Source organism: Bombina bombina, chromosome 1 (genome assembly GCF_027579735.1).
Source record: "Bombina bombina isolate aBomBom1 chromosome 1, aBomBom1.pri, whole genome shotgun sequence".
Taxonomy (NCBI): Eukaryota; Metazoa; Chordata; class Amphibia; order Anura; family Bombinatoridae; genus Bombina; species Bombina bombina.
In genome coordinates, this window is record NC_069499.1 from 590,643,305 (window position 1) to 590,670,913 (window position 27,609).

A 27,609-nucleotide genomic window follows, 5' to 3' on the forward strand; every position below is an offset into this window, starting at 1 on the left:
CGCGCCGATTACGGCTGCGGCAGCATTTTGGATTGAGTCTCTGGAAGAGAACCTTAGTTCATCTACGCTAGACGACATTACGGACAGGCTTAGAGTCCTTAAACTAGCTAATTCATTCATTTCGGAGGCCGTAGTACATTTAACCAAACTTACGGCTAAGAACTCAGGATTCGCCATACAGGCACGTAGGGCGCTGTGGCTAAAGTCCTGGTCGGCTGATGTTACTTCTAAGTCCAAATTACTTAATATACCTTTCAAGGGGCAGTCTTTATTTGGGCCCGGTTTGAAAGAAATTATCGCTGACATTACAGGAGGTAAGGGCCACGCCCTACCTCAAGACAAAGCCAAAGCTAAGGCTAGACAGTCTAATTTTCGTCCCTTTCGGAATTTCAAAACAGGAGCAGCATCAACCTCCACTGCACCAAAACAGGAAGGAGCTGTTGCTCGTTACAGGCAAGGCTGGAAGCCTAACCAGTCCTGGAACAAGAGCAAGCAGGCCAGGAAACCTGCTGCTGCCCCAAAGACAGCATGAACCGAAAGCCCCCGATCCGGGACCGGATCTAGTGGGGGGCAGACTTTCTCTCTTCGCCCAGGCCTGGGCAAGAGATGTTCAGGATCCCTGGGCACTAGAGATCATATCTCAGGGATACCTTCTAGACTTCAAATTATCTCCCCCAAGAGGGAGATTTCATCTGTCAAGGTTGTCAACAAACCAGATAAAGAAAGAAGCGTTTCTACGCTGTGTACAAGATCTGTTATTAATGGGAGTGATCCATCCGGTTCCGCGGTCGGAACAAGGACAAGGGTTCTACTCAAACCTGTTTGTGGTTCCCAAAAAAGAGGGAACTTTCAGGCCAATCTTAGATTTAAAGATTCTAAACAAATTCCTAAGAGTTCCATCGTTCAAAATGGAAACTATTCGGACAATCTTACCCATGATCCAAAAGGGTCAGTACATGACCACAGTGGATTTAAAAGATGCTTACCTTCACATACCGATCCACAAAGATCATCACCGGTATCTAAGGTTTGCCTTCTTAGACAGGCACTACCAGTTTGTAGCTCTTCCATTCGGATTGGCTACGGCTCCAAGAATCTTCACAAAGGTTCTGGGTGCCCTTCTGGCGGTACTAAGACCGCGAGGGATTTCGGTAGCTCCGTACCTAGACGACATTCTAATACAAGCTTCAAGCTTTCAAACTGCCAAGTCTCATACAGAGCTAGTTCTGGCATTTCTAAGGTCGCATGGATGGAAAGTGAACGAAAAGAAGAGTTCTCTTTTTCCTCTCACAAGAGTTCCATTCTTGGGGACTCTTATAGATTCTGTAGAAATGAAGATTTACCTGACAGAAGACAGGTTAACAAAGCTTCAAAATGCATGCCGTGTCCTTCATTCCATTCAACACCCGTCAGTAGCTCAATGCATGGAGGTGATCGGCTTAATGGTAGCGGCAATGGACATAGTACCTTTTGCACGCCTACACCTCAGACCGCTGCAATTGTGCATGCTAAGTCAGTGGAATGGGGATTACTCAGATTTGTCCCCTACTCTGAATCTGAATCAAGAGACCAGAAATTCTCTTCTATGGTGGCTTTATCGGCCACACCTGTCCAGGGGGATGCCATTCAGCAGACCAGACTGGACAATTGTAACAACAGACGCCAGCCTACTAGGTTGGGGCGCTGTCTGGAATTCTCTGAAGGCTCAGGGACTATGGAATCAGGAGGAGAGTCTCCTTCCAATAAACATTCTGGAATTGAGAGCAGTTCTCAATGCCCTTCTGGCTTGGCCCCAATTAACAACTCGGGGGTTCATCAGGTTTCAGTCGGACAACATCACGACTGTAGCTTACATCAACCATCAGGGAGGGACAAGAAGCTCCCTAGCAATGATGGAAGTATCAAGAATAATTCGCTGGGCAGAGTCTCACTCTTGCCATCTGTCAGCAATCCACATCCCGGGAGTGGAGAACTGGGAGGCGGATTTCTTGAGTCGCCAGACTTTTCATCCGGGGGAGTGGGAACTTCATCCGGAGATCTTTGCCCAAATACTTCGACGTTGGGGCAAACCAGAGATAGATCTCATGGCGTCTCGCCAGAACGCCAAACTTCCTCGCTACGGGTCCAGATCCAGGGATCCGGGAGCGGTTCTGATAGATGCTTTGACAGCACCTTGGAACTTCGGGATGGCTTATGTGTTTCCACCCTTCCCGCTGCTTCCTCGATTGATTGCCAAAATCAAACAGGAGAGAGCATCAGTGATTCTAATAGCGCCTGCATGGCCACGCAGGACTTGGTATGCAGATCTAGTGGACATGTCATCCTGTCCGCCTTGGTCTCTACCTCTAAGACAGGACCTTCTGATACAGGGTCCATTCAAACATCAAAATCTAACTTCTCTGAAGCTGACTGCTTGGAAATTGAACGCTTGATTTTATCAAAACGTGGTTTTTCTGAGTCGGTTATTGATACCCTGATACAGGCTAGGAAGCCTGTTACCAGAAGGATTTACCATAAAATATGGCGTAAATACCTATACTGGTGCGAATCCAAAAGTTACTCCTGGAGTAAGGTTAGGATCGCTAGGATATTGTCTTTTCTACAAGAAGGTTTAGAAAAGGGTTTATCAGCTAGTTCATTAAAGGGACAGATTTCAGCTCTGTCCATCTTGTTACACAGGCGTCTGTCAGAAAATCCAGACGTCCAGGCCTTTTGTCAGGCTTTAGCTAGGATCAAGCCTGTGTTTAAAGCTGTTGCTCCGCCATGGAGTTTAAACTTAGTTCTTAACGTTTTACAGGGTGTTCCGTTTGAACCCCTTCATTCCATTGATATAAAATTGTTATCTTGGAAAGTTCTGTTTTTAATGGCTATTTCCTCGGCTCGAAGAGTCTCTGAGTTATCAGCCTTACATTGTGATTCTCCTTATCTGATTTTTCACTCAGACAAGGTAGTTCTGCGTACTAAACCTGGGTTCTTACCTAAGGTAGTCACTAACAGGAACATCAATCAAGAGATTGTTGTTCCATCCTTGTGCCCAAATCCTTCTTCAAAGAAGGAACGTCTTCTACACAATCTGGATGTAGTTCGTGCCCTCAAGTTCTACTTGCAGGCAACTAAAGATTTTCGCCAAACTTCTTCCCTGTTTGTCGTTTATTCTGGACAGAGGAGAGGTCAAAAAGCTTCTGCTACCTCTCTCTCTTTTTGGCTTCGTAGCATAATACGTTTAGCCTATGAGACTGCTGGACAGCAGCCTCCTGAAAGAATTACAGCTCACTCCACTAGAGCTGTGGCTTCCACTTGGGCCTTTAAGAATGAGGCCTCTGTTGAACAGATTTGCAAGGCTGCAACTTGGTCTTCGCTTCATACTTTTTCCAAATTTTACAAATTTGACACTTTTGCTTCTTCGGAGGCTATTTTTGGGAAAAGGTTCTTCAGGCAGTGGTTCCTTCTGTATAATGAGCCTGCCTATCCCTCCCGTCATCCGTGTACTTTTGCTTTGGTATTGGTATCCCAGAAGTAATGATGACCCGTGGACTGATCACACATAACAGAAGAAAACATAATTTATGCTTACCTGATAAATTCCTTTCTTCTGTTGTGTGATCAGTCCACGGCCCGCCCTGTTTTAAGGCAGGTAAATATCTTTTAAATTATACTCCAGTCACCACTTCACCCTTGGTTACTCCTTTCTCGTTGATTCTTGGTCGAATGACTGGGACTGACGTAGAGGGGAGGAGCTATATGCAGCTCTGCTGGGTGAATCCTCTTGCATTTCCTGTTGGGGAGGAGTTATATCCCAGAAGTAATGATGACCCGTGGACTGATCACACAACAGAAGAAAGGAATTTATCAGGTAAGCATAAATTATGTTTTTACATCTGTGATTACCTTGTATCTAAGCCTCTGCAACAGTCTAATAAATCAATAGTCATATCAGAATAATGTCACAAAGATGTAATGGTGTCTGCGTGCCTTGGTACTGTTTAACCCCATTTTGTTATAATTATTTGCAGTGCCAGAGAACATGACTGTGCAAGAGGCAAAAATTAAGCCTGGGTGCACTTTGGCCCTCTGTAAAGGGAAAACCCCAGACCCCTCACAGGTGAGTCTTACAGGCTACTGGCTGTACACTATACACTACCCTTGTTCAGGGATGCTGGGAGCCTTTAGATAGACTTGTATAATAGTTAGACTATTCTTTATGTGCATTGTAGAGCAAGATAATGGTGTTCTGAATGTTGTGGAGCAGCTGGAGCCAGCCAGATAGTGCTGATATTCTGTTAACAAGAGTGCAGAATACAGAAAATCTGTGTGGAAAGGGAATATGCTTTAAGATTTTTATCATAAACTGAAGGTGAACTTTCTAGGCTGTGTTTTTTCTTCTGTTATGTGTGATCAGTCCACGGGTCATCATTACTTCTGGGATATAACTCCTCCCCAACAGGAAATGCAAGAGGATTCACCCAGCAGAGCTGCATATAGCTCCTCCCCTCTACGTCAGTCCCAGTCATTCTCTTGCACCCAACGACTAGATAGGATGTGTGAGAGGACTATGGTGATTATACTTAGTTTTTATGACTTCAATCAAAAGTTTGTTATTTTACAATAGCACCGGAGCGTGTTATTACTTCTCTGGCAGAGTTTGAGGAAGAATCTGCCAGAGTTTTTTACTATGATTTTAACCGGAGTAGTTAAGATCATATTGCTGTTCTCGGCCATCTGAGGGAGGTAAAAGCTTCAGATCAGGGGACAGCGGGCAGATGAATCTGCATTGAGGTATGTAGCAGTTTTTATTTTCTGAATGGAATTGATGAGAAAATCCTGCCATACCGTTATAATGACATGTATGTATACACTTCAGTATTCTGGGGATGGTATTTCACCGGAACTACTCTGTTAAAAGTCACTAATCCTTTTATTAAGTATTTATCATGTTAAACGTTTTTGCTGGAATGTAGAATCGTTTACATTGCTGAGGTACTGAGTGAATAAATATTTGGGCATTATTTTCCACTTGGCAGTTGTTTGCTTTTAATTGTGACAGTTTCGTTTCTCTTCACTGCTGTGTGTGAGGGGGAGGGGCCGTTTTTGGCGCTCTTTGCTACGCATCAAAAAATTTCAGTCAGTTACTCTTATATTTCCTGCATGATCCGGTTCATCTCTGACAGATCTCAGGGGTCTTCAAACTTCTTTGGAGGGAGGTAGTTTCTCTCAGCAGAGCTGTGAGAATTTTATATTGACTGTGAATAAAAACGTTGCTCTGTAATTTTTATGTCAAATTTAATTATTGTTATTGTACTAATGGGAACAAACCTTTGCTAAAAGTTGTGTTGTTTTAAAGTTTGATGCTATAACTGTTTTTCAGTTCATTATTTCAACTGTCATTTAATCGTTTAGTACCTCTTTGAGGCACAGTACGTTTTTGCTAAAAAAGATTATAACCAAGTTGCAAGTTTATTGCTAGTGTGTTACACATGTCTGACTCAGAGGAAGATATCTGTGTCATTTGTTCCAATGCCAAGGTGGAGCCCAATAGAAATTTATGTACTAACTGTATTGATGCTACTTTAAATAAAAGTCAATCTGTACAATGTGAACAAATTTCACCAAACAGCGAGGGGAGAGTTATGCCGACTAACTCGCCTCACGCGGCAGTACCTGCATCTCCCGCCCGGGAGGTGCGTGATATTATGGCGCCTAGTACATCTGGGCGGCCATTACAGATAACATTACAAGATATGGCTACTGTTATGACTGAAGTTTTGTCTAAATTACCAGAACTAAGAGGCAAGCGTGATCACTCTGGGGTGAGAACAGAGTGCGCTGACAATACTAGGGCCATGTCTGATACTGCGTCACAGCTTGCAGAGCATGAGGACGGAGAGCTTCATTCTGTGGGTGACGGTTCTGATCCAAACAGATTGGATTCAGATATTTCAAATTTTAAATTTAAATTGGAGAACCTCCGTGTATTACTAGGGGAGGTCTTAGCAGCTCTCAATGATTGTAACACCGTTGCAATACCAGAGAAACTGTGTAGGTTGGATAAATACTTTGCGGTACCGGCGAGTACTGACGTTTTTCCTATACCTAAGAGACTAACTGAAATTGTTACTAAGGAGTGGGATAGACCCGGTGTGCCGTTCTCACCCCCTCCAATATTTAGAAAGATGTTTCCAATAGACGCCACCACTCGGGACTTATGGCAAACGGTCCCTAAGGTGGAGGGAGCAGTTTCTACTTTAGCTAAGCGTACCACTATCCCGGTGGAGGATAGCTGTGCTTTTTCAGATCCAATGGATAAAAAATTAGAGGGTTACCTTAAGAAAATGTTTGTTCAACAAGGTTTTATATTGCAACCCCTTGCATGTATCGCGCCGATTACGGCTGCGGCAGCATTTTGGATTGAGTCTCTGGAAGAGAACCTTAGTTCATCTACGCTAGACGACATTACGGACAGGCTTAGAGTCCTTAAACTAGCTAATTCATTCATTTCGGAGGCCGTAGTACATTTAACCAAACTTACGGCTAAGAACTCAGGATTCGCCATACAGGCACGTAGGGCGCTGTGGCTAAAATCCTGGTCAGCTGATGTTACTTCTAAGTCCAAATTACTTAATATACCTTTCAAGGGGCAGTCTTTATTTGGGCCCGGTTTGAAAGAAATTATCGCTGACATTACAGGAGGTAAGGGCCACGCCCTACCTCAAGACAAAGCCAAAGCTAAGGCTAGACAGTCTAATTTTCGTCCCTTTCGGAATTTCAAAACAGGAGCAGCATCAACCTCCACTGCACCAAAACAGGAAGGAGCTGTTGCTCGTTACAGGCAAGGCTGGAAGCCTAACCAGTCCTGGAACAAGAGCAAGCAGGCCAGGAAACCTGCTGCTGCCCCAAAGACAGCATGAACCGAAAGCCCCCGATCCGGGACCGGATCTAGTGGGGGGCAGACTTTCTCTCTTCGCCCAGGCCTGGGCAAGAGATGTTCAGGATCCCTGGGCACTAGAGATCATATCTCAGGGATACCTTCTAGACTTCAAATTATCTCCCCCAAGAGGGAGATTTCATCTGTCAAGGTTGTCAACAAACCAGATAAAGAAAGAAGCGTTTCTACGCTGTGTACAAGATCTGTTATTAATGGGAGTGATCCATCCGGTTCCGCGGTCGGAACAAGGACAAGGGTTCTACTCAAACCTGTTTGTGGTTCCCAAAAAAGAGGGAACTTTCAGGCCAATTTTAGATTTAAAGATTCTAAACAAATTCCTAAGAGTTCCATCGTTCAAAATGGAAACTATTCGGACAATCTTACCCATGATCCAAAAGGGTCAGTACATGACCACAGTGGATTTAAAAGATGCTTACCTTCACATACCGATCCACAAAGATCATCACCGGTATCTAAGGTTTGCCTTCTTAGACAGGCACTACCAGTTTGTAGCTCTTCCATTCGGATTGGCTACGGCTCCAAGAATCTTCACAAAGGTTCTGGGTGCCCTTCTGGCGGTACTAAGACCGCGAGGGATTTCGGTAGCTCCGTACCTAGACGACATTCTAATACAAGCTTCAAGCTTTCAAACTGCCAAGTCTCATACAGAGCTAGTTCTGGCATTTCTAAGGTCGCATGGATGGAAAGTGAACGAAAAGAAGAGTTCTCTTTTTCCTCTCACAAGAGTTCCATTCTTGGGGACTCTTATAGATTCTGTAGAAATGAAGATTTACCTGACAGAAGACAGGTTAACAAAGCTTCAAAATGCATGCCGTGTCCTTCATTCCATTCAACACCCGTCAGTAGCTCAATGCATGGAGGTGATCGGCTTAATGGTAGCGGCAATGGACATAGTACCTTTTGCACGCCTACACCTCAGACCGCTGCAATTGTGCATGCTAAGTCAGTGGAATGGGGATTACTCAGATTTGTCCCCTACTCTGAATCTGAATCAAGAGACCAGAAATTCTCTTCTATGGTGGCTTTATCGGCCACACCTGTCCAGGGGGATGCCATTCAGCAGACCAGACTGGACAATTGTAACAACAGACGCCAGCCTACTAGGTTGGGGCGCTGTCTGGAATTCTCTGAAGGCTCAGGGACTATGGAATCAGGAGGAGAGTCTCCTTCCAATAAACATTCTGGAATTGAGAGCAGTTCTCAATGCCCTTCTGGCTTGGCCCCAATTAACAACTCGGGGGTTCATCAGGTTTCAGTCGGACAACATCACGACTGTAGCTTACATCAACCATCAGGGAGGGACAAGAAGCTCCCTAGCAATGATGGAAGTATCAAGAATAATTCGCTGGGCAGAGTCTCACTCTTGCCACCTGTCAGCAATCCACATCCCGGGAGTGGAGAACTGGGAGGCGGATTTCTTGAGTCGCCAGACTTTTCATCCGGGGGAGTGGGAACTTCATCCGGAGGTCTTTGCCCAAATACTTCGACGTTGGGGCAAACCAGAGATAGATCTCATGGCGTCTCGCCAGAACGCCAAACTTCCTCGCTACGGGTCCAGATCCAGGGATCCGGGAGCGGTTCTGATAGATGCTTTGACAGCACCTTGGAACTTCGGGATGGCTTATGTGTTTCCACCCTTCCCGCTGCTTCCTCGATTGATTGCCAAAATCAAACAGGAGAGAGCATCAGTGATTCTAATAGCGCCTGCATGGCCACGCAGGACTTGGTATGCAGATCTAGTGGACATGTCATCCTGTCCGCCTTGGTCTCTACCTCTAAGACAGGACCTTCTGATACAGGGTCCATTCAAACATCAAAATCTAACTTCTCTGAAGCTGACTGCTTGGAAATTGAACGCTTGATTTTATCAAAACGTGGTTTTTCTGAGTCGGTTATTGATACCCTGATACAGGCTAGGAAGCCTGTTACCAGAAGGATTTACCATAAAATATGGCGTAAATACCTATACTGGTGCGAATCCAAAGGTTACTCCTGGAGTAAGGTTAGGATCGCTAGGATATTGTCTTTTCTACAAGAAGGTTTAGAAAAGGGTTTATCAGCTAGTTCATTAAAGGGACAGATTTCAGCTCTGTCCATCTTGTTACACAGGAGTCTGTCAGAAAATCCAGACGTCCAGGCCTTTTGTCAGGCTTTAGCTAGGATCAAGCCTGTGTTTAAAGCTGTTGCTCCGCCATGGAGTTTAAACTTAGTTCTTAACGTTTTACAGGGTGTTCCGTTTGAACCCCTTCATTCCATTGATATAAAAATGTTATCTTGGAAAGTTCTGTTTTTAATGGCTATTTCCTCGGCTCGAAGAGTCTCTGAGTTATCAGCCTTACATTGTGATTCTCCTTATCTGATTTTTCACTCAGACAAGGTAGTTCTGCGTACTAAACCTGGGTTCTTACCTAAGGTAGTCACTAACAGGAACATCAATCAAGAGATTGTTGTTCCATCCTTGTGCCCAAATCCTTCTTCAAAGAAGGAACGTCTTCTACACAATCTGGATGTAGTTCGTGCCCTCAAGTTCTACTTGCAGGCAACTAAAGATTTTCGCCAAACTTCTTCCCTGTTTGTCGTTTATTCTGGACAGAGGAGAGGTCAAAAAGCTTCTGCTACCTCTCTCTCTTTTTGGCTTCGTAGCATAATACGTTTAGCCTATGAGACTGCTGGACAGCAGCCTCCTGAAAGAATTACAGCTCACTCCACTAGAGCTGTGGCTTCCACTTGGGCCTTTAAGAATGAGGCCTCTGTTGAACAGATTTGCAAGGCTGCAACTTGGTCTTCGCTTCATACTTTTTCCAAATTTTACAAATTTGACACTTTTGCTTCTTCGGAGGCTATTTTTGGGAGAAAGGTTCTTCAGGCAGTGGTTCCTTCTGTATAATGAGCCTGCCTATCCCTCCCGTCATCCGTGTACTTTTGCTTTGGTATTGGTATCCCAGAAGTAATGATGACCCGTGGACTGATCACACATAACAGAAGAAAACATAATTTATGCTTACCTGATAAATTCCTTTCTTCTGTTGTGTGATCAGTCCACGGCCCGCCCTGTTTTAAGGCAGGTAAATATCTTTTAAATTATACTCCAGTCACCACTTCACCCTTGGTTACTCCTTTCTCGTTGATTCTTGGTCGAATGACTGGGACTGACGTAGAGGGGAGGAGCTATATGCAGCTCTGCTGGGTGAATCCTCTTGCATTTCCTGTTGGGGAGGAGTTATATCCCAGAAGTAATGATGACCCGTGGACTGATCACACAACAGAAGAAAGGAATTTATCAGGTAAGCATAAATTATGTTTTTACTTTTCCAGATCTTCCTATATTTTCTCCTTGAGACTGATCTACTGGAAGGCCGGGAACAGGAGATTATTCTGGAAGAAACTGTTACCATAAGAGAGGTAAAAGCAATAGATTATTATATCATCACGTTTACAAAGTGTATGTGCTAAGGGTACCCATGTTTAAGTATGGTTAAAGGCATGGGATCTATTTTGTGCCTTATCTGTACCCCACTACCCAGAATGTTAGCATCAGTGGGTGCACCACACAGAGAATACCAATCTGATATGCTTATCCGCTTGGAATAATCAGATGTGCTGTATATGACTGGTTTTCCACCTAAGTTTTGCTATCCCTCCAATAACTCCCCCAATTTTATAAAATGTATTTGCTGCACTTTTAGCCTCTTGTCTGATCTTATTACATATGCTATTCCAAAATTACATTTAAAAGTCTAGTCTAACTTTCAAAGCTTGTAATAACACTAGAGTTTTCCCTTTACCTCCATTTTTTTTATTCTTATTTTTATTTAGGTTTGATGGTTAAGACATAACAGACAAAGTGACGCCTGATATTTACATGCCAATTTACAGAATCCGATCAAAACAACATAACAATTAGCATCAGTGCTCGTATACATGGGAAAAAGCACAAACGTGTGTAGAATGTCTGTACAACTAAATTCAACCTCTTGAGCAAACCTAGTCTAGTTTTATCTTAAGATATTAAGTAGTATACCTTCCCTCTGTGAACAACAAAGGTCACTCTTGGACCTCATTAGAGATAAAGAGCGAGACATTTGACAAATAAAATATACAAAAGGATTAAGGCCACTATGAAACCTGAAATAATAATTTATAAATGTATGGATCCTTCAAACTGCTGCATCTAGACAGGTATTGAGAAACTTATAGAATCATTGCCAAGCCACCCACTATTGAAGTGTGAAGAATATGTCTATAACTGAAAGCTTAAAGGGACAGTCTACACCAGAATTTTTATTGTTTTAAAAGATAGATAATCCCTTTATTACCCATTTCCCCGTTTTGCATAACCAACACAGTTATATTAATATACTTTTAACCTCTGTGATTATCTTGTATCTAAGCCTCTGCAAACTGCCCCTTTATTTCAGTTCTTTTGACAGACTTGCAGTTTAGCCAATCAGTGCCTGCTCCCAGATAACTTCACGTGCACGAGCACAGTGTTATCTATATAAAATACGTGAACTAACACCCTCTAGTGGTGAAAAACTGTTAAAATGCATTCTGAAAAGAGGTGGCCTTCAAGGTCTAAGAAATTAGCATATGAACCTCCTATGTTAAGCTTTCAACTAAGAATACCAAGAGAACAAAGCAAAATTGGTGATAAAAGTAAATTGGAAAATTGTTTAAAATTACATGCTCTATCGGAATCATGAAAGTTTATTTTGGCCTAGACTGTCCCTTTAAAGGGACACTAAAGCCAGCATTTTTCTTTCACGATTCAGGTAGAGAATACAATTTCTCCAACATTGGTGTGTCCGGTCCACGGCGTCATCCTTACTTGTGGGAATATTCTCTTCCCCAACAGGAAATGGCAAAGAGCACAGCAAAAGCTGCCCATATAGCCCCTCCTCAGGCTCCGCCCCCCAGTCATTCTCTTTGCCGCTCTGAACAAGTAGCATCTCCACGGAGATGGTGAAGAGTATGTGGTGTTAGTTGTAGTTTTTTATTCTTCTATCAAGAGTTTGTTATTTTAAAATAGTGCCGGTTTATACTATTTACTCTAAAACAGAAAAGGATGAAGAGTTCTGTTTAAAAGAGGAGTATGATTTTAGCAGCAGTAACTAAAATCAATTGCTGTTCCCACGCAGGACTGTTGAGCCCAGAGAACTTCAGTTGGGGGGAACAGTTTGCAGACTTTTCTGCTCAAGGTATGACTAGTCCATTTTCTAACAAGACTGAGTAATGCTAGAAGACTGTCATTTTCCCTCTTTGGGATCGGTAAGCCATTTTCTTAGACTCATAACAGAATGAAGGCTTATTAATGGGCTATATACTGGTTGACACTCTTGTGGGCTAAATCGATTGCTTTATTCAATATTTATATGCGGTTTGAAGTGTTTTTAAAACCTGAGAATAATTGGGTAACGTTTTTAGGCGCCAGGCAGTCGTTTAGACACCTTCCCAGTCAGGAAGGGCCTTTCACTCTAGTAGGCAGAGCCTCATTTTCGCGCCATAATTGCGCAGTTTCTTTTGGATGCAGTGCATGCAGCTTCATGTGAGAGGGTCTGGTGGCCATTAAAAACGTTCCTGGAAGGCTTATTTTTGTAACGAATAACCCCCAAGGACAGGTGAAGCCGCAGCAAACGCTGTGGCTGGGACTGTAGTGGGTTTAAAGTTGCTAATTGATAAAACAGCTCCGGTTTCCTCATTTAAGGGGTTACAAACTTGAAAATTGGGGTGCAATACTTTTAAGGCATTAAGACACTAGGGTGCAAATTTGGTAAAGATCGGATATTTCCTTCATAGTTTTTCACATATCCAGAAATAAAGTGTGCTCTGTTTAACATTTAAAGAGACAGTAACGGTTTTGTTTAAAAACGGTTTTATTGCATTAATAGCCTGTATAAGCCTGTCTAACATGTCTGTACCTTTAGATAGATCATGTTCTGTATGTATGGAGGCCAAGGTGGCCCCCCCTTCAAATGTATGTGATAATTGTGCCATGGCGTCCAGACAAAGTAAGGACAGTACTGTCACATTTAATAAGGTTGCCCAAGATGATTCCTCAAATGAAGGTAGTGGGGATAGTTCCTAATTCCTTTATTTTAGATGCCGCTTTGCAATTGGCGAGGTTAGCGGCGAAAAATTCAGGGTTTGCAATTGTGGCGCGCAGAGCACTCTGGCTAAAGTCTTGGTCGGCGGATGTATCTTCCAAGACAAAATTGCTTAATATTCCTTTCAAAGGTAAGACCCTTTTTGGGCCAGAATTGAAGGAGATTATTTCAGACATCACTTTGGGAACGGGCCATGCCCTCCCACAGGATAGGCCTTTTAAGGCTAAGAATAAGTCCAATTTCTTCTGTTAAGTGTGATCAGTCCACGGGTCATCATTACTTGTGGGATATTAACTGCTCCCCTACAGGAAGTGCAAGAGGATTCACCCAGCAGAGTTGCTATATAGCTCCTCCCCTCTACGTCACCCCCAGTCATTCTCTTGCACCCAACGACTAGATAGGATGTGTGAGAGGACTATGGTGATATATTTAGTTTTTATATCTTCAATCAAAAGTTTGTTATTTTATAATAGCACCGGAGTGTGTTATTCCTTCTCTGGTAGAATTTGAAGAAGAATCTACCTGAGTTTTTCTATGATTTTAGCCGGAGTAGTTAAGATCATATTGCTGTTTCTCGGCCATCTGAGGAGAGGTAAACTTCAGATCAGGGGACAGCAGGCAGATTAATCTGCAAAGAGGTATGTAGCAGTTTATTATTTTCTGACATGGAATTGATGAGAAAATCCTGCCATACCGTTATAATGTAAACTCAGCCTTGAATGCAGTAGATGTTGCTGATATCAGGCTGTCATGTATGTATATTTTACACTTCAGTTTTCTGGGAAATGGTACTTCTCTGGCTTTTAAACTGTATACATAGACTTAACCTATTTTGCAGGGACTTGCAATAGGTTTTAAATGACAATTAATTATTGAGGTAAAACGTTTTTTTGCTGGCATGTAAAAACGTTTTTTTCTCTGAGGTACTGGGTGAAAAAATGTTTTGGGCACTTTTTTTCCACTTGGCAATAGTTTTGATTTAAATTAGAGCAGTTCACTGATCCCTCTCACTGTTATGTGTGTGGGGGAGGGGCCATTTTGGTGCTTTCACTATGCATCAGAAAAACTCAGTCAGAGGTTCATTTTCTTCCTGCATGATCCGGTTCATCTCTACAGAGTTCAGGGATCTCAAGAGTCTTTTTTGAGGGAAGTAATCATTCACAGCAGAGCTGTGCTGATTGTATTGACTGTGATATAAAAAACGTTTATTTGTGTATTTTTTTTCTGCTGCCTGGGTTAGTTATCATTTGCTGAGGGGAACAATCCTTTGCTAAAACTGTATATTCTGACAAAGATTGATGCTATAACTTAATTATTTTATCTGTTATAATATTTTCTGTGCTTCTTAAAGGCACAGTTCGTTTTCATATTATTTGTAAATTACTTTGAAAAGTATTTCCAAGTTGCTGTTTATTTGCTAGTGTGTTAAACATGTCTGATTCAGAGGAATATCTCTGTGCTATATGTGTTAATGCCAAAGTGGAGCCCAATAGAAATTTATGTACTAAATGTATTGATGCTACTTTAAAAAATAGTCAATCTGTACAAATTGAACATATTTCACCAAACAACGAGGGGAGAGTTATGCCGACTAACTCGCCTCACGTGTCAGTACCTGCATCTCCCGCTCAGGAGGTGCGTGATATTGTAGCGCCGAGTGCATCTGGGCGGCCATTACAAATCACATTACAAGATATGGCTACTGTTATGACTGAAGTTTTGGCTAAACTACCAGAACTAAGAGGTAAACGTGATCACTCTGGGATGAGAACAGAGTGCGCTGATAATGCAAGGGCCATGTCTGATACTGCGTCACAGTTTGCAGAACGTGAAGACGGAGAGCTTCATTCTGTGGGTGACGGTTCTGATCCAAATAAACTGGACTCAGACATTTCAAATTTTAAATTTAAGCTTGAGAACCTCCGTGTGTTACTAGGGGAGGTATTAGCGGCTCTGAATGATTGTAACACAGTTGCAATCCCAGAAAAAATGTGTAGGTTGGATAAATATTTTGCGGTACCGACGAGTACTGACGTTTTTCCTATACCTAAGAGACTTACTGACATTGTTACTAAGGAGTGGGATAGACCCGGTGTGCCTTTCTCACCCCCTCCTATATTCAGAAAAATGTTTCCAATAGACGCCGCCACACGGGACTTATGGCAAATGGTCCCTAAGGTGGAGGGAGCAGTTTCTACTTTAGCTAAGCGTACCACTATCCCAGTGGAGGATAGCTGTGCTTTTACAGATCCAATGGATAAAAAAATTAGAGGGTTACCTTAAGAAAATGTTTGTTCAACAAGGGTTTATATTGCAACCTCTTGCATGTATTGCGCCTGTCACGGCTGCAGCAGCATTTTGGTTTGAGTCTCTGGAAGAGACACTTCAATCATCCACACTAGATGACATCACACACAAACTTAAATTCCTTAAGTTAGCTAATTCATTTATTTCAGATGCCGTAGTACATTTAACTAAACTTGCGGCTAAAAATTCAGGATTCGCCATTCAGGCACGCAGAGCTCTGTGGCTAAAATCCTGGTCAGCTGATGTTACGTCTAAATCTAAATTGCTTAATATTCCTTTCAAAGGGCAGACCTTATTCGGGCCCGGCTTGAAAGAGATTATTGATGACATTACAGGAGGTAAAGGTCATGCCCTGCCTCAGGACAAGGCCAAAGCCAAGGCTAGACAGTCCAATTTTCGTTCCTTTCGTAATTTCAAAGCAGGAGCAGCATCAACTTCCTCTGCACCAAAACAGGAAGGAGCTGTTGCTCGCTACAGACAAGGCTGGAAACCTAACCAGTCCTGGAACAGGGGCAAACAGGCCAGAAAACCTGCTGCTGCCCCTAAGACAGCATGAATTGAGGGCCCCCGATCCGGGACCGGATCTAGTGGGGGGCAGACTTTCCCTCTTCACCCAGGCTTGGGCAAGAGATGTTCAGGATCCCTGGGCGTTAGAGATCATATCTCAGGGATACCTTCTGGACTTCAAATCCTCTCCCCCAAGAGGGAGATTTCATCTGTCAAGGTTGTCAACAAACCTAACAAAGAAGGAAGCGTTTCTACGCTGCGTACAAGATCTTTTATTAATGGGAGTGATCCATCCAGTTCCGCGGTTGGAACAAGGACAAGGGTTTTACTCAAATCTGTTTGTAGTTCCCAAAAAGAGGGAACCTTCAGGCCAATCTTGGATTTAAAGATCCTAAACAAATTCCTAAGAGTTCCATCGTTCAAGATGGAAACTATTCGAACAATTTTGCCCATGATCCAAGAGGGTCAGTACTTGACCACAATGGATTTAAAGGATGCTTACCTTCACATACCGATTCACAGAAGTCATTACCGGTATCTAAGGTTTGCCTTTTTAGACAGGCATTACCAGTTTGTAGCTCTTCCATTCGGACTGGCTACGGCTCCAAGAATCTTCACAAAGGTTCTGGGCACTCTTCTGGCGGTACTAAGACCGCGAGGAATTTCAGTAGCTCCGTACTTAGACGACATACTGATACAAGCTTCAAGCTTTCAAACTGCCAAATCTCATACAGAGATAGTACTGGCATTTCTAAGGTCGCATGGATGGAAAGTGAACGAAGAGAAAAGTTCTCTCTTTCCACTCACAAGAGTTCCCTTCCTGGGGACTCTGATAGATTCTGTAGAAATGAAGATTTACCTGACAGAGGACAGGTTAACAAAACTTCAAAATGCATGCCGTGTCCTTCATTCCATTCAAGAGACCAGAAATTCTCTTCTATGGTGGCTTTATCGGCCACATCTGTCCAGGGGAATGCCATTCAGCAGGCCAGACTGGTCAATTGTAACAACAGACGCCAGCCTACTAGGTTGGGGCGCTGTCTGGAATTCTCTGAAGGCTCAGGGACTATGGAATCAGGAGGAGAGTCTTCTTCCAATAAACATTCTGGAATTGAGAGCAGTCCTCAATGCTCTTCTGGCTTGGCCCCAGTTAGCAACTCGGGGGTTCATCAGGTTCCAGTCGGACAACATCACGACTGTAGCTTATATCAACCATCAGGGAGGGACAAGAAGCTCCCTAGCAATGATGGAAGTATCGAAGATAATTCGCTGGACAGAGTCTCACTCTTGCCACCTGTCTGCAATCCACATCCCGGGAGTGGAGAACTGGGAGGCGGATTTCTTAAGTCGTCAGACTTTTCATCCGGGGGAGTGGGAACTTCATCCAGAGGTCTTTGCCCAAATACTTCCACGTTGGGGCAAACCAGAGATAGATCTCATGGCGTCTCGACAGAACGCCAAGCTTCCGCGCTACGGGTCCAGATCCAGGGATCCGGGAGCGGTCCTGATAGATGCCTTGACAGCACCATGGACCTTCAGGATGGCTTATGTGTTTCCACCTTTCCCGATGCTTCCTCAATTGATTGCCAGAATCAAACAGGAGAAAGCATCAGTGATTCTAATAGCGCCTGCATGGCCACGCAGGACTTGGTATACAGATCTGGTGGACATGTCATTCTGTCCACCTTGGTCGTTACCTCTGAAACAGGACCTTCTGATTCAGGGTCCTTTCAAACATCAAAATCTAACTTCTCTGAAGCTGACTGCTTGGAAATTGAACGCTTGATCTTATCAAAGCGTGGTTTTTCTGAGTCAGTTATTGATACCTTAATACAGGCTAGGAAGCCTGTCACCAGAAAGATTTACCATAAAATATGGCGTAAATACCTATATTGGTGCGAATCCAAAGGTTACTCTTGGAGTAAGGTTAGGATTCCTAGGATATTGTCTTTTCTACAAGAAGGTTTAGAAAAGGGGTTATCCGCTAGTTCCTTAAAGGGACAGATCTCAGCTCTGTCCATTCTGTTACACAAGCGTCTGTCAGAAGTTCCAGACGTTCAGGCTTTTTGTCAGGCTTTGGCCAGGATTAAACCTGTGTTTAAAGCTGTGGCTCCACCATGGAGTTTAAACCTTGTTCTTAACGTTTTACAGGGTGTTCCGTTTGAACCCCTTCATTCCATTGATATAAAGTTGTTATCTTGGAAAGTTCTATTTTTAATGGCTATTTCCTCGGCTTGAAGAGTCTCTGAGTTATCAGCCTTACATTGTGATTCTCCTTATTTGATTTTTCACTCGGATAAGGTAGTTCTGCGTACTAAGCCTGGGTTCTTACCTAAGGTAGTCACTAACAGGAATATCAATCAGGAGATTGTTGTTCCATCCTTGTGCCCAAATCCTTCTTCGAGGAAGGAACGTCTTTTGCACAATCTGGATGTAGTTCGTGCCCTTAAATTTTATTTACAGGCAACTAAAGATTTTCGACAAACTTCTTCCCTGTTTGTCGTTTACTCTGGTCAGAGGAGAGGTCAAAAAGCTTCTGCTACCTCTCTCTCTTTTTGGCTTCGTAGCATAATTCGTTTAGCTTATGAGACTGCTGGACAGCAGCCTCCTGAAAGAATTACAGCTCATTCCACTAGAGCTGTGGCTTCCACTTGGGCCTTTAAGAATGAGGCCTCTGTTGAACAGATTTGCAAGGCTGCAACTTGGTCTTCGCTTCATACTTTTTCCAAATTTTACAAATTTGACACTTTTGCTTCCTCGGAGGCTATTTTTGGGAGAAAGGTTCTTCAGGCAGTGGTTCCTTCTGTATAAAGAGCCTGCCTATCCCTCCCGTCATCCGTGTACTTTTGCTTTGGTATTGGTATCCCACAAGTAATGATGACCCGTGGACTGATCACACTTAACAGAAGAAAACATAATTTATGCTTACCTGATAAATTCCTTTCTTCTGTAGTGTGATCAGTCCACGGCCCGCCCTGTTTTTTAAGGCAGGTAAATATTTTTTAAATTATACTCCAGTCACCACTACACCCTTGGCTTCTCCTTTCTCGTTGGTCCTTGGTCGAATGACTGGAGGTGACGTAGAGGGGAGGAGCTATATAGCAACTCTGCTGGGTGAATCCTCTTGCACTTCCTGTAGGGGAGCAGTTAATATCCCACAAGTAATGATGACCCGTGGACTGATCACACTACAGAAGAAAGGAATTTATCAGGTAAGCATAAATTATGTTTTTCGTTCCTTTCGTAACTTCAGGAACGGACCGTCTCCTAACTCTGCAGCCTCTAGACAAGAGGGTAACTCTTCCCAGGCTAAGCCAGCTTGGAAACCAATGCAAGGCTGGAACAAGGGTAAACAGGCCAAGAAGCCTGCATCTGCTACCAAGACAGCATGAAGGGGTAGCCCCCGATCCGGGACCGGATCTAGTAGGGGGCAGACTCTCTCTCTTTGCTCAGGCTTGGGGTGCAATACTTTTAAGGCATTAAGACACTAGGGTGCAAATTTGGTAAAGATCGGATATTTCCTTCATAGTTTTTCACATATCCAGAAATAAAGTGTGCTCTGTTTAACATTTAAAGAGACAGTAACGGTTTTGTTTAAAAACGGTTTTATTGCATTAATAGCCTGTATAAGCCTGTCTAACATGTCTGTACCTTTAGATAGATCATGTTCTGTATGTATGGAGGCCAAGGTGGCCCCCCTTTCAAATGTATGTGATAATTGTGCCATGGCGTCCAGACAAAGTAAGGACAGTACTGTCACATTTAATAAGGTTACCCAAGATGATTCCTCAAATGAAGGTAGTGGGGATAGTTCATCATCCTCTCCTTCTGTGTCAATACCAGTTATGCCTGCGCAGGCGATTCCTAGTACATCTAGCGCGCCAATGCTTGTTACTATGCAACAATTAACGGCAGTAATGGATAATTCTATAGCTAATATTTTATCCAAAATGCCAGCATTTCAAAGAAAGCGTGATTGCTCAGTTTTAAATACAGTAGTGCAAGAGTGCGCTGACAATAATTTATCTGTCATACCCTCACACCAGTCAGAATTGGCAGTGAGGGAGGGTTTGTCGGAGGGAGAAATTTCTGATTCAGGAAGAATTTCTCAACAGGCAGAACCTGATGTTGTGACGTTTAAATTTAAGTTAGAGCAGCTCCGCGCCTTACTTAAGGAGGTACTAACTACGCTGGATGATTGTGACTCTTTGGTCATTCCAGAAAAATTGTGCAAAATGGACAAATTCCTAGAGGTCCCGGTGCACCCTGATGCCTTTCCGATACCTAAAAGGGTGGCGGACATAGTGACTAAGGAGTGGGAGAAACCAGGCATACCTTTTGTCCCACCTCCTATATTTAAGAAAATGTTCCCCATGGTCGACCCAAGGAAGGACACATGGCAAACAGTCCCTAAGGTTGAGGGGGCAGTTTCTACGCTAGCCAAACGCACGACTATTCCCATTGAGGACAATTGTGCTTTCAAAGATCCTATGGATAAAAAATTGGAGGGTTTGCTTAAAAAGATTTTTGCTCAGCAAGGTTTCCTCCAACCAATTTCGTGCATTATTCCTGTCACTACGGCGGCATGTTTTTGGTTTGATGAACTAGAAAAGTCGCTCAATAAGGAGACTCCATATGAGGAAGTCATGGACAGAATTCACACACTTAAGTTAGCTAATTCCTTTATTTTAGATGCCGCTTTGCAATTGGCGAGGTTAGCGGCGAAAAATTCAGGGTTTGCAATTGTGGCGCGCAGAGCACTCTGGCTAAAGTCTTGGTCGGCGGATGTATCTTCCAAGACAAAATTGCTTAATATTCCTTTCAAAGGTAAGACCCTTTTTGGGCCAGAATTGAAGGAGATTATTTCAGACATCACTTTGGGAACGGGCCATGCCCTCCCACAGGATAGGCCTTTTAAGGCTAAGAATAAGTCCAATTTTCGTTCCTTTCGTAACTTCAGGAACGGACCGTCTCCTAACTCTGCAGCCTCTAGACAAGAGGGTAACTCTTCCCAGGCTAAGCCAGCTTGGAAACCAATGCAAGGCTGGAACAAGGGTAAACAGGCCAAGAAGCCTGCTGCTGCTACCAAGACAGCATGAAGGGGTAGCCCCCGATCCGGGACCGGATCTAGTAGGGGGCAGACTCTCTCTCTTTGCTCAGGCTTGGGGTGCAATACTTTTAAGGCATTAAGACACTAGGGTGCAAATTTGGTAAAGATCGGATATTTCCTTCATAGTTTTTCACATATCCAAAATAAAGTGTGCTCTGTTTAACATTTAAAGAGACAGTAACGGTTTTGTTTAAAAACGGTTTTATTGCATTAATAGCCTGTATAAGCCTGTCTAACATGTCTGTACCTTTAGATAGATCATGTTCTGTATGTATGGAGGCCAAGGTGGCCCCCCCTTAAAATGTATGTGATAATTGTGCCATGGCGTCCAGACAAAGTAAGGACAGTACTGTCACATTTAATAAGGTTGCCCAAGATGATTCCTCAAATGAAGGTAGTGGGGATAGTTCATCATCCTCTCCTTCTGTGTCAATACCAGTTATGCCTGCGCAGGCGATTCCTAGTACATCTAGCGCGCCAATGCTTGTTACTATGCAACAATTAACGGCAGTAATGGATAATTCTATAGCTAATATTTTATCCAAAATGCCAGCATTTCAAAGAAAGCGTGATTGCTCAGTTTTAAATACAGTAGTGCAAGAGTGCGCTGACAATAATTTATCTGTCATACCCTCACACCAGTCAGAATTGGCAGTGAGGGAGGGTTTGTCGGAGGGAGAAATTTCTGATTCAGGAAGAATTTCTCAACAGGCAGAACCTGATGTTGTGACGTTTAAATTTAAGTTAGAGCAGCTCCGCGCCTTACTTAAGGAGGTACTAACTACGCTGGATGATTGTGACTCTTTGGTCATTCCAGAAAAATTGTGCAAAATGGACAAATTCCTAGAGGTCCCGGTGCACCCTGATGCCTTTCCGATACCTAAAAGGGTGGCGGACATAGTGACTAAGGAGTGGGAGAAACCAGGCATACCTTTTGTCCCACCTCCTATATTTAAGAAAATGTTCCCCATGGTCGACCCAAGGAAGGACACATGGCAAACAGTCCCTAAGGTTGAGGGGGCAGTTTCTACGCTAGCCAAACGCACGACTATTCCCATTGAGGACAATTGTGCTTTCAAAGATCCTATGGATAAAAAATTGGAGGGTTTGCTTAAAAAGATTTTTGCTCAGCAAGGTTTCCTCCAACCAATTTTGTGCATTATTCCTGTCACTACGGCGGCATGTTTTTGGTTTGATGAACTAGAAAAGTCGCTCAATAAGGAGACTCCATATGAGGAAGTCATGGACAGAATTCACACACTTAAGTTAGCTAATTCCTTTATTTTAGATGCCACTTTGCAATTGGCGAGGTTAGCGGCGAAAAATTCAGGGTTTGCAATTGTGGCGCGCAGAGCACTCTGGCTAAAGTCTTGGTCGGCGGATGTATCTTCCAAGACAAAATTGCTTAATATTCCTTTCAAAGGTAAGACCCTTTTTGGGCCAGAATTGAAGGAGATTATTTCAGACATCACTTTGGGAACGGGCCATGCCCTCCCACAGGATAGGCCTTTTAAGGCTAAGAATAAGTCCAATTTTCGTTCCTTTCGTAACTTCAGGAACGGACCGTCTCCTAACTCTGCAGCCTCTAGACAAGAGGGTAACTCTTCCCATGCTAAGCCAGCTTGGAAACCAATGCAAGGCTGGAACAAGGGTAAACAGGCCAAGAAGCCTGCTGCTGCTACCAAGACAGCATGAAGGGGTAGCCCCCGATCCGGGACCGGATCTAGTAGGGGGCAGACTCTCTCTCTTTGCTCAGGCTTGGGGTGCAATACTTTTAAGGCATTAAGACACTAGGGTGCAAATTTGGTAAAGATCGGATATTTCCTTCATAGTTTTTCACATATCCAGAAATAAAGTGTGCTCTGTTTAACATTTAAAGAGACAGTAACGGTTTTGTTTAAAAACGGTTTTATTGCATTAATAGCCTGTATAAGCCTGTCTAACATGTCTGTACCTTTAGATAGATCATGTTCTGTATGTATGGAGGCCAAGGTGGCCCCCCCTTAAAATGTATGTGATAATTGTGCCATGGCGTCCAGACAAAGTAAGGACAGTACTGTCACATTTAATAAGGTTGCCCAAGATGATTCCTCAAATGAAGGTAGTGGGGATAGTTCATCATCCTCTCCTTCTGTGTCAATACCAGTTATGCCTGCGCAGGCGATTCCTAGTACATCTAGCGCGCCAATGTTTTGTACTATGCAACAATTAACGGCAGTAATGGATAATTCTATAGCTAATATTTTATCCAAAATGCCAGCATTTCAAAGAAAGCGTGATTGCTCAGTTTTAAATACAGTAGTGCAAGAGTGCGCTGACAATAATTTATCTGTCATACCCTCACACCAGTCAGAATTGGCAGTGAGGGAGGGTTTGTCGGAGGGAGAAATTTCTGATTCAGGAAGAATTTCTCAACAGGCAGAACCTGATGTTGTGACGTTTAAATTTAAGTTAGAGCAGCTCCGCGCCTTACTTAAGGAGGTACTAACTACGCTGGATGATTGTGACTCTTTGGTCATTCCAGAAAAATTGTGCAAAATGGACAAATTGCTAGAGATCCCGGTGCACCCTGATGCCTTTCCGATACCTAAAAGGGTAGCGGACATAGTGACTAAGGAGTGGGAGAAACCAGGCATACCTTTTGTCCCACCTCCTATATTTAAGAAAATGTTCCCCATGGTCGACCCAAGGAAGGACACATGGCAAACAGTCCCTAAGGTTGAGGGGGCAGTTTCTACGATAGCCAAACGCACGACTATTCCCATTGAGGACAATTGTGCTTTCAAAGATCCTATGGATAAAAAATTGGAGGGTTTGCTTAAAAAGATTTTTGCTCAGCAAGGTTTCCTCCAACCAATTTCGTGCATTATTCCTGTCACTACGGCGGCATGTTTTTGGTTTGATGAACTAGAAAAGTCGCTCAATAAGGAGACTCCATATGAGGAAGTCATGGACAGAATTCACACACTTAAGTTAGCTAATTCCTTTATTTTAGATGCCGCTTTGCAATTGGCGAGGTTAGCGGCGAAAAATTCAGGGTTTGCAATTGTGGCGCGCAGAGCACTCTGGCTAAAGTCTTGGTCGGCGGATGTATCTTCCAAGACAAAATTGCTTAATATTCCTTTCAAAGGTAAGACCCTTTTTGGGCCAGAATTGAAGGAGATTATTTCAGACATCACTTTGGGAACGGGCCATGCCCTCCCACAGGATAGGCCTTTTAAGGCTAAGAATAAGTCCAATTTTCGTTCCTTTCGTAACTTCAGGAACGGACCGTCTCCTAACTCTGCAGCCTCTAGACAAGAGGGTAACTCTTCCCAGGCTAAGCCAGCTTGGAAACCAATGCAAGGCTGGAACAAGGGTAAACAGGCCAAGAAGCCTGCTGCTGCTACCAAGACAGCATGAAGGGGTAGCCCCCGATCCGGGACCGGATCTAGTAGGGGGCAGACTCTCTCTCTTTGCTCAGGCTTGGGGTGCAATACTTTTAAGGCATTAAGACACTAGGGTGCAAATTTGGTAAAGATCGGATATTTCCTTCATAGTTTTTCACATATCCAGAAATAAAGTGTGCTCTGTTTAACATTTAAAGAGACAGTAACGGTTTTGTTTAAAAACGGTTTTATTGCATTAATAGCCTGTATAAGCCTGTCTAACATGTCTGTACCTTTAGATAGATCATGTTCTGTATGTATGGAGGCCAAGGTGGCCCCCCCTTAAAATGTATGTGATAATTGTGCCATGGCGTCCAGACAAAGTAAGGACAGTACTGTCACATTTAATAAGGTTGCCCAAGATGATTCCTCAAATGAAGGTAGTGGGGATAGTTCATCATCCTCTCCTTCTGTGTCAATACCAGTTATGCCTGCGCAGGCGATTCCTAGTACATCTAGCGCGCCAATGCTTGTTACTATGCAACAATTAACGGCAGTAATGGATAATTCTATAGCTAATATTTTATCCAAAATGCCAGCATTTCAAAGAAAGCGTGATTGCTCAGTTTTAAATACAGTAGTGCAAGAGTGCGCTGACAATAATTTATCTGTCATACCCTCACACCAGTCAGAATTGGCAGTGAGGGAGGGTTTGTCGGAGGGAGAAATTTCTGATTCAGGAAGAATTTCTCAACAGGCAGAACCTGATGTTGTGACGTTTAAATTTAAGTTAGAGCAGCTCCGCGCCTTACTTAAGGAGGTACTAACTACGCTGGATGATTGTGACTCTTTGGTCATTCCAGAAAAATTGTGCAAAATGGACAAATTCCTAGAGGTCCCGGTGCACCCTGATGCCTTTCCGATACCTAAAAGGGTGGCGGACATAGTGACTAAGGAGTGGGAGAAACCAGGCATACCTTTTGTCCCACCTCCTATATTTAAGAAAATGTTCCCCATGGTCGACCCAAGGAAGGACACATAGCAAACAGTCCCTAAGGTTGAGGGGGCAGTTTCTACGCTAGCCAAACGCACGACTATTCCCATTGAGGACAATTGTGCTTTCAAAGATCCTATGGATAAAAAATTGGAGGGTTTGCTTAAAAAGATTTTTGTTCAGCAAGGTTTCCTCCAACCAATTTCGTGCATTATTCCTGTCACTACGGCGGCATGTTTCTGGTTTGATGAACTAGAAAAGTCGCTCAATAAGGAGACTCCATATGAGGAAGTCATGGACAGAATTCACACACTTAAGTTAGCTAATTCCTTTATTTTAGATGCCGCTTTGCAATTGGCGAGGTTAGCGGCGAAAAATTCAGGGTTTGCAATTGTGGCGCGCAGAGCACTCTGGCTAAAGTCTTGGTCGGCGGATGTATCTTCCAAGACAAAATTGCTTAATATTCCTTTCAAAGGTAAGACCCTTTTTGGGCCAGAATTGAAGGAGATTATTTCAGACATCACTTTGGGAAAGGGCCATGCCCTCCCACAGGATAGGCCTTTTAAGGCTAAGAATAAGTCCAATTTTCGTTCCTTTTGTAACTTCAGGAACGGACCGTCTCCTAACTCTGCAGCCTCTAGACAAGAGGGTAACACTTCCCAGGCTAAGCCAGCTTGGAAACCAATGCAAGGCTGGAACAAGGGTAAACAGGCCAAGAAGCCTGCTGCTGCTACCAAGACAGCATGAAGGGGTAGCCCCCGATCCGGGACCGGATCTAGTAGGGGGCAGACTCTCTCTCTTTGCTCAGGCTTGGGCAAGAGATGTTCCGGATCCCTGGTCACTAGAAATAGTCTCTCAGGGTTATCTTCTAGAATTCAAGGAACTTCCTCCAAGGGGAAGATTCCACATGTCTCGCTCATCTTCAGACCAGATAAAGAGACAGGCATTCTTACATTGTGTAGGAGACCTGTTAAAGATGGGAGTGATACACCCAGTTCCAACAGTGGAACAAGGTCAGGGGTTTTACTCAAACCTGTTTGTAGTTCCCAAAAAAGAGGGAACTTTCAGACCAATTCTGGATTTAAAAATTCTAAACAAATTCCTCAGAGTTCCATCGTTCAAAATGGAAACCATTCGAACAATTTTACCTACAATCCAGGAGGGTCAATATATGACTACCGTGGATTTAAAGGATGCGTACCTACATATTCCTATCCACAAAGATCATCATCAGTTCCTAAAGTTCGCCTTTCTGGACAAACATTACCAGTTCGTGGCTCTTCCGTTCGGTTTAGCCACTGCTCCCAGAATTTTCACAAAGGTACTAGGGTCCCTTCTAGCGGTTCTAAGACCGAGGGGCATTGCAGTAGCACCTTATCTAGACGACATTCTAATTCAAGCGTCGTCTCTTTCCAAGGCAAAGACTCATACAGACATTGTTCTAGCCTTTCTCAGATCTCACGGGTGGAAGGTGAACGTAGAAAAGAGTTCCCTGTCTCCGTCAACAAGAGTTCCCTTTTTGGGAACAATAATAGATTCTTTAGAACTGAAGATCTTCCTGACAGAGGTCAGAAAGTCAAAGCTTCTAAACGCTTGTCAAGTTCTTCACTCTATTCTGCAGCCTTCCATAGCTCAGTGCATGGAAGTAGTAGGATTGATGGTTGCAGCAATGGACATAGTTCCTTTTGCTCAAATTCATCTAAGACCATTACAACTGTGCATGCTCAATCAGTGGAATGGGGACTATGCAGACTTGTCTCCCCAGATTCAAGTAGACCAGGTAACCAGAGACTCACTCCGTTGGTGGTTGACTCAGGATCACCTGTCTCAGGGAATGAATTTCCGCAGACCAGAGTGGGTCATTGTCACGACCGACGCCAGTCTATTAGGCTGGGGCGCGGTCTGGGACTCCCTGAAAGCTCAGGGTCTATGGTCTCGGGAAGAGTCCCTTCTCCCGATAAACATCCTGGAACTGAGAGCGATATTCAATGCGCTCCGGGCTTGGCCTCAACTAGCGAAGGCCGGATTCATAAGTTTCCAGTCGGACAACATGACGACTGTAGCTTACATCAACCATCAGGGAGGAACAAAGAGTTCCTTGGCGATGAGAGAGGTATCCAAGATCATCAAATGGGCGGAGGATCACTCCTGCCACCTATCTGCAATTCACATCCCAGGAGTAGACAACTGGGAGGCGGATTATTTGAGTCATCAGACTTTCCATCCGGGGGAGTGGGAACTCCACCCGGAGGTCTTTGCCCAGTTAACTCAATTAT

At 43.6% G+C, this 27,609-nt stretch overlaps 1 protein-coding gene across 2 annotated transcripts in view; it reads left to right on the top strand.

Annotated features, from left to right (window-relative positions):
- USP40 (ubiquitin specific peptidase 40) overlaps positions 1–27,609 on the top strand; it is a 133,165-nt gene that overhangs the window by 54,689 nt on the left and 50,867 nt on the right. For both annotated transcript variants that reach the window (XM_053698878.1, XM_053698879.1), the window contains exons 20-21: positions 4,014–4,102; positions 10,259–10,345. In XM_053698878.1, coding sequence (XP_053554853.1) covers positions 4,014–4,102; positions 10,259–10,345 — 176 coding nt within the window. The remainder of the gene's footprint in view (positions 1–4,013; positions 4,103–10,258; positions 10,346–27,609) is intronic.